Here is a 16,004-nt window from a genome sequence, read left to right on the forward strand (position 1 = left end):
GCTGCTTCGTCGGCATCATTGTGATCATCATCACCAGCCTCATTCGTTTTCGTCCTATTAAGAGTCATAGCAGTTTGGGCTGATAAACCTCGGAGTCGGAGCAGGCAGAAGGTCATCAAAAAAAAAAAAGGTGGATGGCAAGGAACCTTTGTTTGGGGAGCTTCTAGTAACCGAGCGATGTTGGCCTTAAACAACATGCACACACATGCTTGGAACGGAACGGTAACCCTTTTTTGTTGTTTTTGGACTCGCACTACAAATGTCCGCAGGGACTAGCCCGTATTACTATGATTAGGTGAGCGAATCAACATTTCAAATTATGACATTCGTGCAGAGATGAAATGCCGACCGGTAGCGTTTTGGGTCACCTATCTGATGTTTAGTTTTGTTTCGGACACAAAAAGAGAGAGAGAGAGAGAGTAGGAGAAAAAAAGAAAGTCCACAGGATGGCCGATGTGTCATCCTAAATGCCATTGCAGAAGGTGTGTTTGGGCAGAAGGCTAGAAGGCATACTTGTGACAATGGGAACACTCTAAAGCTGGTGTGGTATAAGAAAAAAAAACAGAAGAATGAAGGATGAAGGAGGAGAGGAGTGGAGAGAGAGAAAGAGTGGGAGAAGTTTAAATTTGAACAGGTTATGTAGGAATGTGAGAAATAAGTTTTTGCACTGGTTCTACTTTTGGGTGCCGAATAGGATTTAATCTTAATCTTGTTTAAGGTGGACCTTCTCAAGTTGACATATTCAGCATAGAACAACATTTAACAGAGCGTTTGCCTTTGGCCTTTGGACACCTTTGCATATGGGAACAGCAATCCTAATGATAAACCAGTTTCCCTTTAGACGGAGTTTTTAGGCATAGGAGAAGTTTTGAATTTATCTTTCCATATAATAATGGTTTGGTGAACATTTTTTTAATTCTAGTAGATAATTTTAGTGTAAAAATATACTTTTCATAAGCTTCTAACTGTTTTCCATTACTTTGATTTACAACGAGGCATTGAAAAAAGCGAGGGAAAGAAACTAAATATTTTATTGGGAATCATTTGCAATACCAAATTTACCTGTGTTTGTGAGAGACAGATACACTCTAGTGGGCAGCAGTGTACGAGCAGGCTTCTATTGTAGCAAAAACGCCATAGTATCGCTAGGAATACTACCGCACGCCAGGTAGCACTCATCTCCTTGGCCACCTTGAGAGTTTGTTGCCGTTGTTGGTTTGAATGGTGAATGAGCAGTATCGGTAAACTTTGGCAACGTTGAATATATGGTGATAGCTGATCGTTTATCGGACTACATACAATGCTACTAAATTTGGAATGTATTTCATACTTGATGTTTGTGCTTCATTAATTTATGGTGACCGTGATGCATAATGGTGGTGGCTTTTGTGGTTTGAATTATTTATCTGGAAATACAAAAAAAAGATAAAATTAGTATTGTTACGGATACGTGTACATTTATTTTATGAGGCCAAAAAAGATGTGACAAATAGTTGGTTTATATTTTTGCTTTTGTGTGGCTTTACAATATACTATGGTTTTGGTTTCCTTTTTTCTGTTATTTTAATTACTTATAATTTTTTAATTGTACATGTGATCCAACTAGTAAGTTTGTATGAAATAAACCAAAAACAAATTAAAAAAATCTTCCCTTATCGTTGCCAATTATTCAATGAAATATGCTAATGGGATGGAGACGCCTGGTTATTTGTTCAAGTACAAGTAAAGCAATTAATACAAGCAATTATCGAAATGGCGTACCCAGCATTCGGAACGAACCAATCGATGCAATGGAATGTTAAGTGATGTTTGTGGCTTTCGTGATTGAGTTATCCGACGCAACAACACTGTAATCAATTCACATTATCGCCGTTAAACTTCAATGAACGGGTAAATTAAGACCACGTGTTGAAACGGGCTTCCAACCCGCACAACCGGTGGCGTGCCCGTCCGTACCATAGCGGGCAAGGTGAGATTACTTTAGCTGTGCCCTTTATCGTGCATAATTGAATAACAAAGGCATACTTTCGGTGATTTATAGAACGCAGTTCAACTGTAAAGCTGGCGAGAAAGCTGTCGTACGCTTTAAGGTGAAGCAATGCTAAGCTTCTTCGGTGCGTTGAAACCGTGGCATTCAGACAGGGTATAGAAAAACTCGTTCAATCCGTTCGCGAGACGTTGGATGGGTTGTAAAGCAATTGCTAAGCAAGCATAAGAACGGAATGAGAAAGCACGTTTCGTTGATTTATAGTTTTATTCACTCGCCACAGAATGATGTCTTTCGTGGAAGCAAACGGCACGTGCCCGTAAATCAGGTGCTTCGTGTGGATTGTGGTTTGAATAGCAGAAGTATCCGTATCTTTTGTGTTGTTTCAACATAATTTTATTCAGCATTAATAAAAAAAAAATTCTACTGCGTGCTTTCAAACTCAAAAAACATGTTCTGCTCCTTAAGAATTTTCAATAGCCAATAGTTGTTTTGCCACACAAGCAGGGAAATTATATACTATTTTACTAAAGCTATTCGAAAGTAAAGTTTAAACAACTGTTGAAAGTACTCATTTACTCATGAATGCTAAAGCTTGCTCCATATTTCCTCCTGTAGCTACCAAATAAATCACTTTAATTGTCGTTGAATCACTTCAAAGCTACAAATAAGTTCTACCAGTTCTAACATCGCCTGTAACTTTTCTCCATACTCCATATAATGTGTACGCAAGCCTCGACTGACAACACAGTTGGAGAAAAGTGTAAGTAGTGTAGTGAACAGGCCTGCGGTTTAAATGCAGTCACATTTATAGCCTCTACTTGAGTTCAGCAATTGAGATCACGGTACGGTATCACAAAACACACTGCTACTAGGTGGTTGCGTTTGTGTAGCGCGCACACGATGAACTTGTGGATACAAAGTGGATACAATATATGCAAAACCCCCCTCCATCCCTCGGCCGGAACGAGCAGCAAAACCAACTGGCATTCTGCATTCGTTTTCTTCACGCCGCTTTTTACAGCAGCCAGCGTGGAAGAAGCTGAAGCTACAAACTGCTCCGAGGCAACTACGCTCGGGATTAAGCGTAACATCTATCAGCCACCAGGTAGAAAGCAGGAACAGGTAGAACATGGCGCAGCATAATGGTAACATGCCGCAGACTATGGCAACATGTGCCCCGTGCTGAAGACAAAAACGAAACAGTAAAAAAAAAAATAAAACAAGATAACGACCAACACTGCTCGGTACGCTTGGGTAGATTAGCATCATCATGATCATCAGCAGCATCCACGATCGTCATTGAAACCCGTCCGTTTGCCGAGCAGTTGCGGTAGTGTCGAGCAATAATATCCCCAACATCAACTTTCAGTGCGCATGATGTGGCGTACAATATCTGGAAGGAATTTATTCTATTCACTATTTACTTGAGTGCATTTTGTATGCAGTTTTCGCAGTGGCAAGCCTCAAACCCTGTCTGTGCTGTCTTATCGCCTCGAAGGTGGCCTGTTGTTTTGCTGCTGCTGATGCTATGCCCTGTGCCAGTCTGTTTCTGTATCGTCTTTTTCTCCGTAGCCGGAGTATACGGTATCGGTAGCGTTGTTCTTTTCAACCATTTGCAATAGCCGGCTGGCCGATGAGCGGCAGCAGCAACGGAATGAGCGGTGAGTTATTTGCGGTTAACAAGTAGACAACGAGAAAAAAACAGGGAAAAGATGCATCTGAAGGTGAGTGTCCTATGCTGGGAAGAGAGGAGTAACAGGGCAGTACATCTGCAGTCCACCAGAACCAACCGGAGGCAAACGGCACAACAATTCCAGTTGAACAAAATGGTAACGCAACAGTACACAATACAAAAACGAGTAAGAAGGAAAACAAGCGACGAACAAAAACTGGCCATCGACCTAGGAAAGTAAGGAAAAGTTTCTCTTTTAAATTACCGTAGTTTTACACCGTAACCATGGCTCCACTTGTGTCGCTTGTTCCCTGTGAGGTGCTTCCCACCTAAGTTCGGAGTTGGCCTGCTCTCAAGATTAGTTTGTAGCTGGCTGGCTGGTTTGGCTTGACCGACCGGGAGGGGTTGTTTCACCTGTCCGGTAGTAGAAGTTCGTTGCCGTCTCCAACCGATGTCATCCAGCGGCCGGTTTTCGGTATTGCCAACGGGTGAGTCATCGTTTCACCTTTTCTACCCACACTATGTTTGCGTATGGAAGTGTGTGGTGCACACCAGTGGCCCCCCCCGGGGGGAAAGGGGTTGGAAGTTTCTCCGAGAGCATAAACAGATTACAACATTTTAGCTTCCACTGTTTATGCGTGTGTTTTTCTAATGAGCAAGAAGCCTGAAGGGTGATTCTTCCCTTGGTGTAGCCACATCCGTACTCCAGTACGTTTCATTGTGCTGGGTACTTTATTTATTTCGGTCAACTCTATAAATGTACTAGCCGAGAAGGAACGAAATAAAGCAGTACAGCTAAACTTTCTGCTTCTGCCGTTGTACAACAGCTACCCAGCACTTTCAACCATTTCATCTTGTTCGGGCAGTATGAAGCATTTACCACACGAGTGTGAAATCTTGACACTTCTCGTTAGGGATTAAAAGTTTGGACGATTCGAACTAATTACAAAGCGATAGAATAGTCGAGCATGTGCAACGAACGAATCTGGTCCGGTACGGTGTCATGACTTTCCAGGGTTTCCGGTTTGTTGGTTCACGGTAGGATTAAAGGATTTTCTGCTATGGAGTATGTTTTGATCAAGTGAATGTTGTACATTGTTCTAGTAAAACGAGAACACGCTTTGGAGTAAAAAAAGAGGACAGAAATAAATAAAAACTATCATCAGCTTTTTTTTCTGTTGATGCAATGGTTCAGACAGACTTCTGCTGAATGCTGTGTTTATTGGTTTTAAACTTACAAATGTAACTCAATCTAAAATTGATAGATTTTACTTTAAAAATAGTTGTTATTCATGTATGAAATATTTTAAAAGATCATTAATTAATGATCAATTTAACTCTTTTTTGTACAGTGGAGCGCCGATTATCCGTGTTGATCGGGACTCACCCTCTGCCGGATTAGCGAATATCAAATATTTTTATTGATAGATATCAGTGTATAGTGTATATTGAACATTTTTTTCTAAAGCTAGATGTTAATTTTCTTAGGTGCAAAATAAATCTGTTCTATTGAGTCGAACTTGAGCAAATTGTATCATTCCTTATTGAGGCTTTTATTTCTTGTCATCACTGGTTTGCAGTTACCTACCAATTCACCTTTGGAACTGCCATTTCTGAAAAGCACGGATAATGGAACAGCCGGATAAAAGATACTCGGATAATCGGCGCTCTCATATCTCATTCCATAATTAATCTGTTCAAAGAGGCTTTTATATTGTAAAATCGTAAGTAATATTTTGCAGCTGCATTGAGGTACATAATTTATATAACGGATTATATTTATGCAATTATATTTTATTCAGTACCAAAGTAAATGAAAAAAATAATTTCCAAAAAGCTTTTAAATTTAGTAAAGTTACAACGCTTTCAGCTTCAACATAATTATAAACAAAATTATGCACTGCAACTGGCGTGTAAGATAACTAATCTGACTTAAATTTTTGTCTTAGCGGTATAAAAAAATACAAATGATATGCGCTGGACTTTTTTTTAAATAACTCGCATAATATTTTAATTCCATTTTCGCTCAGCTCCGCATATAAGCGATGAAGTAAAAAGGGATTTGTTCACTCTGAAAATTATGTACCGCCCGCTACACATTCCTAGTGTTACTAAATAAAATGCTTAGTATTTCATGCTTTTATGTCTGACATAAATCATTTACTGCCACGCATCGTAGCGTGTGCGGTGGTTAGCTTGCAAAATATCATTTGTACCGCTATGGTGTGCCTTAGCCGAAGCATTCAGAAGAATTTTTTCTTCTAAATATACCCTGCACGCGACATCTCCAGGTGGTGTAACACGCGTGCTCCCTTCGGGGATGGTCCAATGTGTTGTCAGAGGCAGGCGTGAGTAAAAGTGATGAGCAAGTTTTAGCCACCGCAGTGGCGAGCCGCAGATGCGTGCGGTTCTCGGTGGAATTGAAGCTTTCGGTTTTGATACGTTGGAATAAAGTGCGAAAGGGCCGTTACACGTTCCCCTCCCTTCTCGGCTGGATGTTCCGGAAAAGGACAAACACTTCATTTTGTGCCTCACAATTTCGCTGATCCCATCAAGCGCGTTCGCAATGGCAGTACTAAATTAATATTCTCTGCTGTAATGTAAAGTCATTCCACTTATTTATGATTCCGCAAGGAAAACGAATCTTTGGGAGCTGGAGAAGGAAGCCAGAAAAAAGAAGGAGAAGAAAAAAAACACACACACCGAGAGAAAGAACAGAACCAAACACCTCACTGTCTGGGGAGATAGGCTTCAGAAGGATTTCACGGCAACGATAAGCACCTCGAGCAAAGCTAAAATAATGTCAAGACCCAAATGGTTAGGCGACACACCAGGCAGAGAACCGGGTGCTACGCCCGTAAAGACAAGTCTGGGAAAATACTTTCCAACCGAGTGACGTTAGTCATAATAAGTTTCGCCTTGTCGCGCCCACCACCATTCGCTTCGCTTGGCAGCGGTCCGGAATTTCTACCGGAATGACACCGGAACCGGAAGGTACCACTCAAGGCAAACGGGACGACGCGCACGGTGCAGTGTGACAAGTGGGGGAATCTTGTGATGTTGCGATTGAAATCCCAAAGTGGCTGCGTACTGGCTGGTGGCGTGAAGCGCACGAGAATGGATTTCCGGTGCTGGCTAAGGCAGGCAGCCACGTGTCAGCCTCAGGCTTTGAGGCTCAGGAAGCTACCGGGAAGCATCACCAACAACGCGTTCTACCTTTACGGTTGTGTGTGGAAGTTTTCGGTCGGTCGGTAGGGGAACGCCAAAAAGTGGCGTGAAAGATTGCGGCATTAACTTACGGTTTTTACGACGAGCTGTTGTACGGTGGTCGGGAACGGAATGCCGTGAGAATATTTCGTCATTTACAGTGCCGTACGGCGAAGTGTGTGCACTAACTGAACGAAGCATTTTGCATGGCGTTGTGATCGAAAAAAAAGTTTGTCATAATATTATTTTATGTCAAATTAATTAAACTTGAACATTTTTCTACTTCAATAGATATATATTTTAGTTGTGTAAATAAGTTAAAATTAAAAACCATGAATTCCAAAAACAGTTTATCACTCGTATGTCCTTCTAGTAAACAAAGGACTATTATTTTTAATGACTCATTGTTCGATTAATACCGACACATAAGCAACGAAAGCAAACAATTGGATTTCCGTTCGAATTGCCACGTTTACCACTTAGTCCATAATGTGACGATTGACACTGTACTAACACTTATCGTTATCTTTCCGAGTTTGGGTCCTTTTTTTTGGCAGGCCACTTTCATCCTACCGAGGTGTTCTCTGCCCAACGGCAAGTGTAATGATGTTGCAGCCTGTTTTCCCACCCGCAGCACAAGCAAACAAAAAACCGTGTGGACAATTTCTTACTCTCCTTTCCTTGCCTATTCGTTGATCTGCTACATCTTCACAAAACTCTGCAACTTCGGTCCCCAGCCAGCGCTCCAATTCCCGGCTGGTGGTAAACTTTGGCCACCCGCGCGAAAAACGTGTGCAATGTTACGGCAAAAGAAAACGAGTGTAGTAGATAATGGGAAAATGATGTGATAATTAGTTGAATAAATTTGACCGAACAGATACAAGACACCGCCGGACTGCAAATGAGAGGACCGTCGAGCCGGCGCGTAACGGCATAACGAGTTCGCTTATCCACTTTCGTTCTTGCCCCGGTGTTGGGAAGGGAAGCATTAAGACTGTGGACGCGGTGATGCTGGGTGGCTCCAGTAAAATCGTCTTTATCGTACCAGTGTGCTGCAAACGACAGACACTGACAGGCACGCGCCTCTCCGATGAAACGTTACACGCAACAAGGGCGGACAACGGGGGGCAACGGCTGGCTGTAATGTGCGCTAGCTGAGGTTGGCCGTTCACGTGTCCACGGGCAAATGAGTTGTGGGTCAGAATTGGGAGGTTGTTTTGCTACCACTATTTGGTATTTGATTACTTTTTTTCTCTCTCGTGATTTGATCACCAAATCGTTGAGAGTCTTGGAACGTGTCGGTAGCATTCGCGTCAGGTGATTCCAATTAGACTTGATCGGAATAACATTTTTTGTGTTCATTAACGAAAGGGTCGTGTTGAACAGTGGGTGTATGTATGTGGGTAAATGTGGGTTAAGGATTGAAAGGTCAGAAAATCTTCATTTAACGATTCGAGCACGTGATTTTTGGTTGGATTGCTTTTTTGGGCGGGAAGAAATTTCATCTCTTTGATATATGTTTTCTTGCTCCATATGATGAATGGTTGACAGAGCTTTTGATTCGATTGAGCTTGATTTTTTTTACTCTATTCAAACATTAAACATAAAGAACAAGAGTGACATTTAAATTTAAATGTATCTTATTTGTTATTTTGAAGGTTCAAAAGAAAAGCAAATTTTTGAGCAAGTATACAAATTAAACAGTACATAAAATTCCACAATTTGTTGGGCGAAGCTTTTCTGTAAATCCTGGTTAGCATTACTCTCAGACAATTTATAAAAAAAAACTCTAAACATTATTGAAGAAGATATATTCTGTACATCTTTGACACACCAACCATACATTTATGATGATTACATGAATCTACGAATAATTTAATTAAAATAGAATGGAAATTTTTCCAAAATGCTGACCGTATATGTATCTTTCCTTAAGAATACATACCTTAATTGACTTGAGTTGTTGAATGAGAACATCGAACGCAATCCCAAAGAGCAGTTGCTAGCACATTTCGAAATGCTCCAAAAGACCAAGGACCCATTGTTTTGGTTCTGATTGCATAAAATATCTGTAATAGGAAATAAAGAAGAAATTTTTAGTTATTTTTGTTTGAAGCGATTTTTAAAGTAAATTAAAGTTGAGTTTTCCATCAAAATATAGTTCAAAGGATGTGTTCGGTTTGTTCTTTCTTTGATCTTACTTTCGATTGAAATCACATTTCCATTCTATCGTTAGAATGTTACGTATACATATTTGTGTAATTGGTTTATTTTCCATTCAGGTTGGTTTGAGCTACAAAGAATTATTAGACAAGGGACATGCCTCAGGGAGTTGAAAAACAGCTGTCTTCTCCAAGGAATCGTCTATTTCCATTCTTAAAGCCAATTGAATTTAATGTGAATAAACCAAAGTAAATTTCTTCACTCTCCTTTCCAGTGCCAAAGGACACCGTAATCTATGGATGGCTTTTGTTTAAATCGTAACACAGCAGTGTGCAAATGCACTGTTTGGCGATAGCAAAAAACAGCACGAGATTGCAGGATAATTTCGATTTACTAGGTATGAGCCAAGATGCCGCTCTGGAAATTATTGTCTACCCAATTGAGAATGGTCTTAAATTAAATTTAATATTCATATCGGTATAATAGACATCTCGTTGTCTCCAGCATGCAGACCATCCATCCTTTTCCGGAGTTGTGCCGGAAGTCGTGCAGATGAACCCGGAGGGCATTTCCATCCAATAGTGGGCTCGTACAATACGCGTGACCATTTCAAGTTACCGGGATTAACGGTGTACGAAGCGTTATGTACACAGCTTTATAAGCTGCATGTTGTAACACGATATTGGTGGCTTAGTATAACCGGAGATGTTGTACAGGAGCTGGTGACTAAGGCTAGACTTGTTAGTGTTGAATATACTTTCTCCGGTACCCGTAAAGTACAATAGAAGAATCCAAAAACGTCTGGTTTTGTAATCCGATTTGATAACCTTTGAAAATATGCATCAGTTCACCGGAGGATGGAGCAACATCACGAGATGCCGTACAGGATAGGTTTTGGTGCCCAAGGCTCATCCAAAGTTCTTCTGCTAAGATGGCAATAATTTGCCATCGACTGTCTTATAATTACATTAGTCTCGTTGCGAGTGTAGAATTTATAACACACTTCAGAGTTGGACTTATTCGTGCTCCAGTCTCGGTATTAGTCCGGTGGCACAGTGGCACGGTTGTGACAGCCTGGATGGAACGCAATAGGGATCGGATTGTTGCTCTTCCATGACAGCCAATCGAAACTTCGATACTTTTGCGAAATAAGCTGTGTCGTCTAACGTGCTACCTGCAAAAGTTCCATGACCCATCAAAATGGAGCGGCTTCCAGTGAGAAGTGGTGATCGAGGGGGCCACTCAGCAATGTTGCCGGAAATGAGGCTAACAGCGTTCCTTCCTGGTGCTGGTAGAAACAGTTTTCCAGCATTCACTTTCACCGATCCGCCCCAAAAACCACCACCAAGGCATGGCAAGAGCCAGTAGTGTCAGACTGCAGCAAATAACACCTGACAGGACACAAACCAGATTGTTTTCCTCTTCCGACCGAATCGAAAGCGGAGCGGAGGAGTCCTTGTGACGAGACTTTCCGGACAAACCGTGCTAGGCGCAATCGAGACCGATTTTACGCTCGGCACGGTACGAGATGGCACTGGTGTACCGGTATTGTTTGGTAGCGTCGAGGACTAGTTTCGGGGAGGAAACGAAACCGCATTCGAAATCGTGATTTGTATTTTAAACTAGCAATTTTCCGCTTCTCCACACGTTCTACACAACAATCCACTGCTGGTACGGTACTGGTTTTAGAAGCAATCGGTTACCCGCTTCCCTGTAAGCAACTGGCAAAGAAGGGATGGGCTATGGTGGAACGGGAAAGAACCGGAATAGACTGGACAGGGGAGGGGGGCATTGAGTTAGGATTTTCAAACCTCATCATTTCTGGGTACGGGTCTTTTTCACTTTTCCACCAGCTTCCGGTTCCGGTGGCTGGACATAGGACAAGGCCAACAACAGCAACAACAACAGCAACAAACGGTAAAAGACCATGCGGATACGTTCGACCCCGCAATGATGGCAAGCAACACGTACTTTGCCCGTGTACGTGCCTTTTTGGTGGTGAAGGGGGAAGTGACGTGCAGACGGCTGCATCGTTTTTAGCCGCAAAAGCTTCCAGGATCGTACATAGCTTAGGCTGCAAGCTTTACCCATCGCAGGCAACCATGGTACGAATGGTGCAGTACGTTGGAATGCTTCGAAATCTCTTCTTCATAAACGTGCATTTTAAAGGTTTTCTCAAACGAACGGGGTTAAGGGTTGAATTTTCCGCCCAGGAGCGTGAGGAAAAACTGCTGGTAGCTAGGTGACAATTTAAGATGAGTTTATGCAGCCGACTAAAACGGACGAGTGCTGCCCTTTTTGAAACTATTCGTCGTTGGTCGTGATGGGCCTTCGACAGTTTTCACCCGCTTTGACAATCTCCCGTATCGGGTTCGTTACGGCTTTGGTTGAAAATCTGGGTTTGAAACCTTCTCTTCCCCTCGACGGTCGGTGTCGTGTGTTGGAAAATTGTTATAGCATTTTTCCTTCCCGTTCGACCGGGCCAACATGTAGCATCTTGCAGGCGGAGTTGGGGCATTGAATTTGTCGCTTGGACAAATTTTCGCTTGCTGCTGCAGTAATTGCAGTATGGCATTCAGCTAAAAAAAACACCCTACCGTTTGAACGTCATTACCGTCTGGCGCTGGGCAAGAGAGAGAGAGAGAGAGAGAGAGAACGTTGTCGTGAAAGTGTCGTGCGCAACGGTGAGTGCATCGTTTTGCAGATTGAGACACATTTTAAAATGTGTTTCGTGCAGCGGTGTTTTTGTCGGAGGATGCCGGATGTGTACTGGTTTGAGTTTAGGATGGTTGTGTTTGCTTTGTAGCTGTTGGATGAGTTTCTGAACGAGTTGTTTTTCTTTCAAGTTTAATCATATTTCAGGATTATGGTACAGATTGTGTTTTTGCAAATGTGCTGGTATTGAAGTTTGTAGCAGCACGCATAATTAATAGCAAAAAAGATATACTAATTGATAAATTTTTTGTAGCTATCAGTCTTTTAACGACAATTTTCTAAAGTCGTTTTCATAAATGTTCTTCGAAAAGATTGTTTTGGTATACTTGTAACTAATTTATTTTAAAATTTCGGCTGAAAATTAAAAAAATCATGAATAATATTACGAGCTCTTCGTAACAATATTCGTATACATTATTGGCAAAATTTTGTTTTTTAATGACAATCCAGTTGTTTTGTACCGACTTTATGACCTCCAGGCGGGCCCCACTCGGCAATTCAATATTTATCCCAATGCCTATGAAACATATTTAATAGTTGAAATGAAAGCTATCTCTGTTGCAATATAGTACAATGAGATTAAATTCCAAAAAATATATTAAAACATTGTTTGTAGTACAAAACTTTGAGAAATTCATTCGGAACTAGAAATGAAAAAGTACTCTGGTTCCTTCGAATGATCTTGCCAACTGACAGTTCTTAATCCATCGAGTAATTAATCCATCCAGATATTAGTAAAGATTACTTTTTTGTTGGAATTTGCAATATTTTAACAATTGATAAATAATTCGTTGTAAAACAATTTTAATGCACCTCATTGCGGAGTCCCGCAAATACCAACATTCTTTCAATTGCTTCATTTTGTTACATGCAACCAATACAAAACTATGAAATGTCTAATAAATACTTATAGATTAAGTGAATAAAATTGCAGTTCTGAAGAATAAATGCTACTAATACTGCCATTTGAACAAAGCAAATACACTGATGTCCATCGGAATCACCACCACACAAGCAGTCACTTCAAACAAACAATCGACTAATGAAATGATTAGACTCAATGAGGTCCTTCAAATGACCTGTTTTATAAAAACAAATTTCTGCAAAATAATGCCCAATGAACCCGTTCCTTCCCCTCGCCACAGATTTCCATCGCACCAAACGAGTTTTGTCATTACGAACAGGAAGCGGTTTTCGGGCGCTTCATGCACAAAACTTCCGCCCTTAATGGTGGAATATTCATCAACCCAGCCTCCCTGGTAGCTTTAATTTTCGGGTCGGCAAATAAAACGGGAAGCATTTGCCCATTACCGGTCACATCGTCCGGAAAATGGCAGCAACAAACGGCAGGTACCATTAATCAAGTTTCTCCGCTCCGGAGCATTTTTCAAGCTGCAAAACCCTTTTTTTGAAGGGGAGCATTTTGTTTGGTGGTTGGGCAGGGTGGTTCTTTGTTTTTTTTTGTTCTTTCTGTCCTTCGATTGTGCCGAAACAAATTGCAATCAAGCACTGCACCACGGCAGCATTGTGCTGTACCGTGGCCATAAATAGAACTAAATAATGTCAGGTTTCTCGAATGACTTACAAAGAACAAGCCGCGCCAACATACGGTGTCGGTGTGGCGGTATGATTCTTATTGAAAAGTGTTATGAAACAAAAAATAAATAAATAAAAGTTTTATTTCCCTCCCCTTCATGCCAGGTTGGGCTGTGTTCTGGTGTTTTCGTCTACCAAATCTACCACCTTCTTGAAACCGATGAAAAAGTTAAAATAATGAACGATCCCAGATGTAAAAACTTTTCCTAGAAGGATGCGCTCGGGTCGCCTGGCACCATTTAGTGCAGGAAGGCAGAAAAATAACAAAACCAAAACGTACGAAAACCAAAGAAAATCGAGAAGCAGCAAAGAAACGAAAAAATAAAGTGAAACAAAACAAAGAAGAAAAAAAGGTATGAGTTAAAGAAACGCGGTGTGTTTCGAAAATAAAACCGAAAGACAATCAACAGCATCAAGACGTTCGTCGACAGCGGACACCCGCGGAATCATTAAGGTAAAACGTACCGAGTATTGCTACTCCCAATTTATTACTTAATTCCACCTAATGAGGCACCTTCCGACCGTGTTGATGGTTCCTTGCCACATTCGCGGTATCAACGCGGTAATGGGTTGGTAGAAGTAGAACGAGAGGGAGAGTGCAAGTGAGCGCGGGAAGTACTTTATTTTATTTTCATTTTTAGTGAAGTGAGTTAGGATGGGAACATCACCCCCCGCGGGGTGAGAAGAGCAACAAAAAAAAAGAAATGAAGGGAAATGTGGTAATTTGATCGAACCGTGGTACGAAACATAGGACGACAGCGATAGGACACGACCCGGTGTGTGTGTGCTGGAACGCGTGAAAACCTCGATCCTGATAGAGGTTGGCAGATTAAATTATCCTCACTTGCTTTTGGTCGACTTTCTTTATGGGAGGCGTTTTAGTCGGTTTTGGGTTTTTGTTGTTGTTAGACGAGTTGGCTGTGCATAAAATATCTGATCGAGGGCTAGTAGGATGATCAAGGCTCATTTTCATATTTTTTACTGCACTTCCTTACCTGTTTTAGGTTAGTTTCCTGAATTCGTTTTAGGTAGTTTTAGTAAGGTAGCAAACATTGATGTTTTGTGATTAATTTAGATTTGTTTTTTCAATGTGTTTTAGTTAGTTAACTCTTCTTGGTGGTTTGATTAACAACATCACTCGTTTGGAAACAATTCGTTTCACAAGACTTTACTTAACGCATATAAAAAGTTTTTCCCTTTTTTTTTACTTAAAGCCGATGGTAAGATTCATCATTGGTCGTAAATTAAACATTTTTGTCATCCGAGCATAATTTTGATTGCGTAAGATTTTATCACTTTATTATAACACCAATTACCTGACGCCTTCGAAAGGTGTCAACGCTGGGCAAGTGCAGCCGGGGACGAGGCTCAGACGTTCGTCTCATTCCCTCGTCTCGTTTCTCCGATCGCTTGTTTTTAATGCGGAAAGTTTCGTGCGAGATGAATAAAATGGTGGTGCGTATCATCGCATCCCTGATGATGGTTCCGATCGCCTCGGGGTTTCATTTCACACCGGATGTGAGAAGTGTTTATGTGCGTTTGCTGTGCGTGCGTTTACGCATCACACCGTAGATAGGGAGCTCTCATTTATTGGTCGTTCCACTCCCCCAAGGTGGAACGTGGGTGGTTCAGGTGGACGAGAAAAATCGGAACCCTCATCCCCCCCCGCCGCTCTCCCTTACTTTGATGTGGGTGACCGTGTTTCATTGATTTTTAATTTGCACCACTTGGTAGGAAGCAACAAAAAAAAACCCTCGAACAAGCAAGTGAGCAAGGCACGGAATTAATTTGCTTCATCTCGCCGGTATCCTCCCTCGGGTAGTTTGCCCCTGGGCTGTGGAAAAGGTGTGTTATCTATGCTAATGATCGTCTGTTCGATGCAGGAGGATAAATAAAAGATAAAAGTTGTTGGAGCGAATGTGATTGAAATGGTACACCGCTGGAGGGCCAACCGAGCATTGGATTGGTGTTGTGATGGAATTCAATAAGAAATGGCATGTTATTTATTTAATTTTGTGCTGATTGCATTCAGGGAGGAGGTAACTTCCGGTGTTCAAACGAATCTGAGTTTTTTGGGGTAAGCAACGGGACACATTTCTAATGAGATACATCCGTTGAAATATTCGCTTAAAAGAAGCTTAAACAAGTGGCCTTAAGCTAGTAAAGTGAAGCTAATGCTAAAGCGGTTTGGTGTCCAAGCGGTATTTTTTGATGTACCTTTTGTGTCGTTTGTTGTAGAGAAATAAGTATTTATTTTTAAAATTTTGGATAAGAAGAATAACTGCAATATGATGTTTGTAAGACAACAATAAGACGAATCGATAATGTCGACAAATGTCGATAATTGGAGTTATCTTTCAGAGAAAGAAAATATCTAAACTTCTACCATATCATCGAGGAAAATGAAATGTTTGCTACATTTGTCAGTTTGCTACAAAAAATTTAAATTAAGCGTACGATTTCAAACAACACAAATGAATAAAAAAAATTAATTAGATCACTTGACGTAAAACTAAATTGTTGAAAGCCGTTTGTGAGAAATTTAGCAAAAAATTTTGTAATAAAATATTAACCAGATATTTTTTTTAAAATATATATACAGAAATATTTTCGTAGCAAAGTGGAAACATGCTTTTTGTTTTCGGTTCTCTAACCTACACT

At 41.0% G+C, this 16,004-nt stretch overlaps 1 protein-coding gene across 1 annotated transcript in view; it reads right to left on the reverse strand.

The window, feature by feature from the left end:
• Positions 1–16,004, reverse strand: part of LOC125765619 (leucine-rich repeat and immunoglobulin-like domain-containing nogo receptor-interacting protein 1) — a 65,687-nt gene that overhangs the window by 7,659 nt on the left and 42,024 nt on the right. Inside the window, exons 3-4 of the mRNA XM_049430952.1 lie at positions 8,815–8,938; positions 1,063–1,406 (exon numbers count right to left, since the gene is read on the reverse strand). Of these exons, the coding sequence (XP_049286909.1) occupies positions 1,063–1,179 (117 nt within the window). The 5' untranslated portion in view covers positions 1,180–1,406; positions 8,815–8,938. The remainder of the gene's footprint in view (positions 1–1,062; positions 1,407–8,814; positions 8,939–16,004) is intronic.

Source organism: Anopheles funestus, chromosome 2RL (assembly GCF_943734845.2).
Source record: "Anopheles funestus chromosome 2RL, idAnoFuneDA-416_04, whole genome shotgun sequence".
NCBI lineage: Eukaryota > Metazoa > Arthropoda > Insecta > Diptera > Culicidae > Anopheles > Anopheles funestus.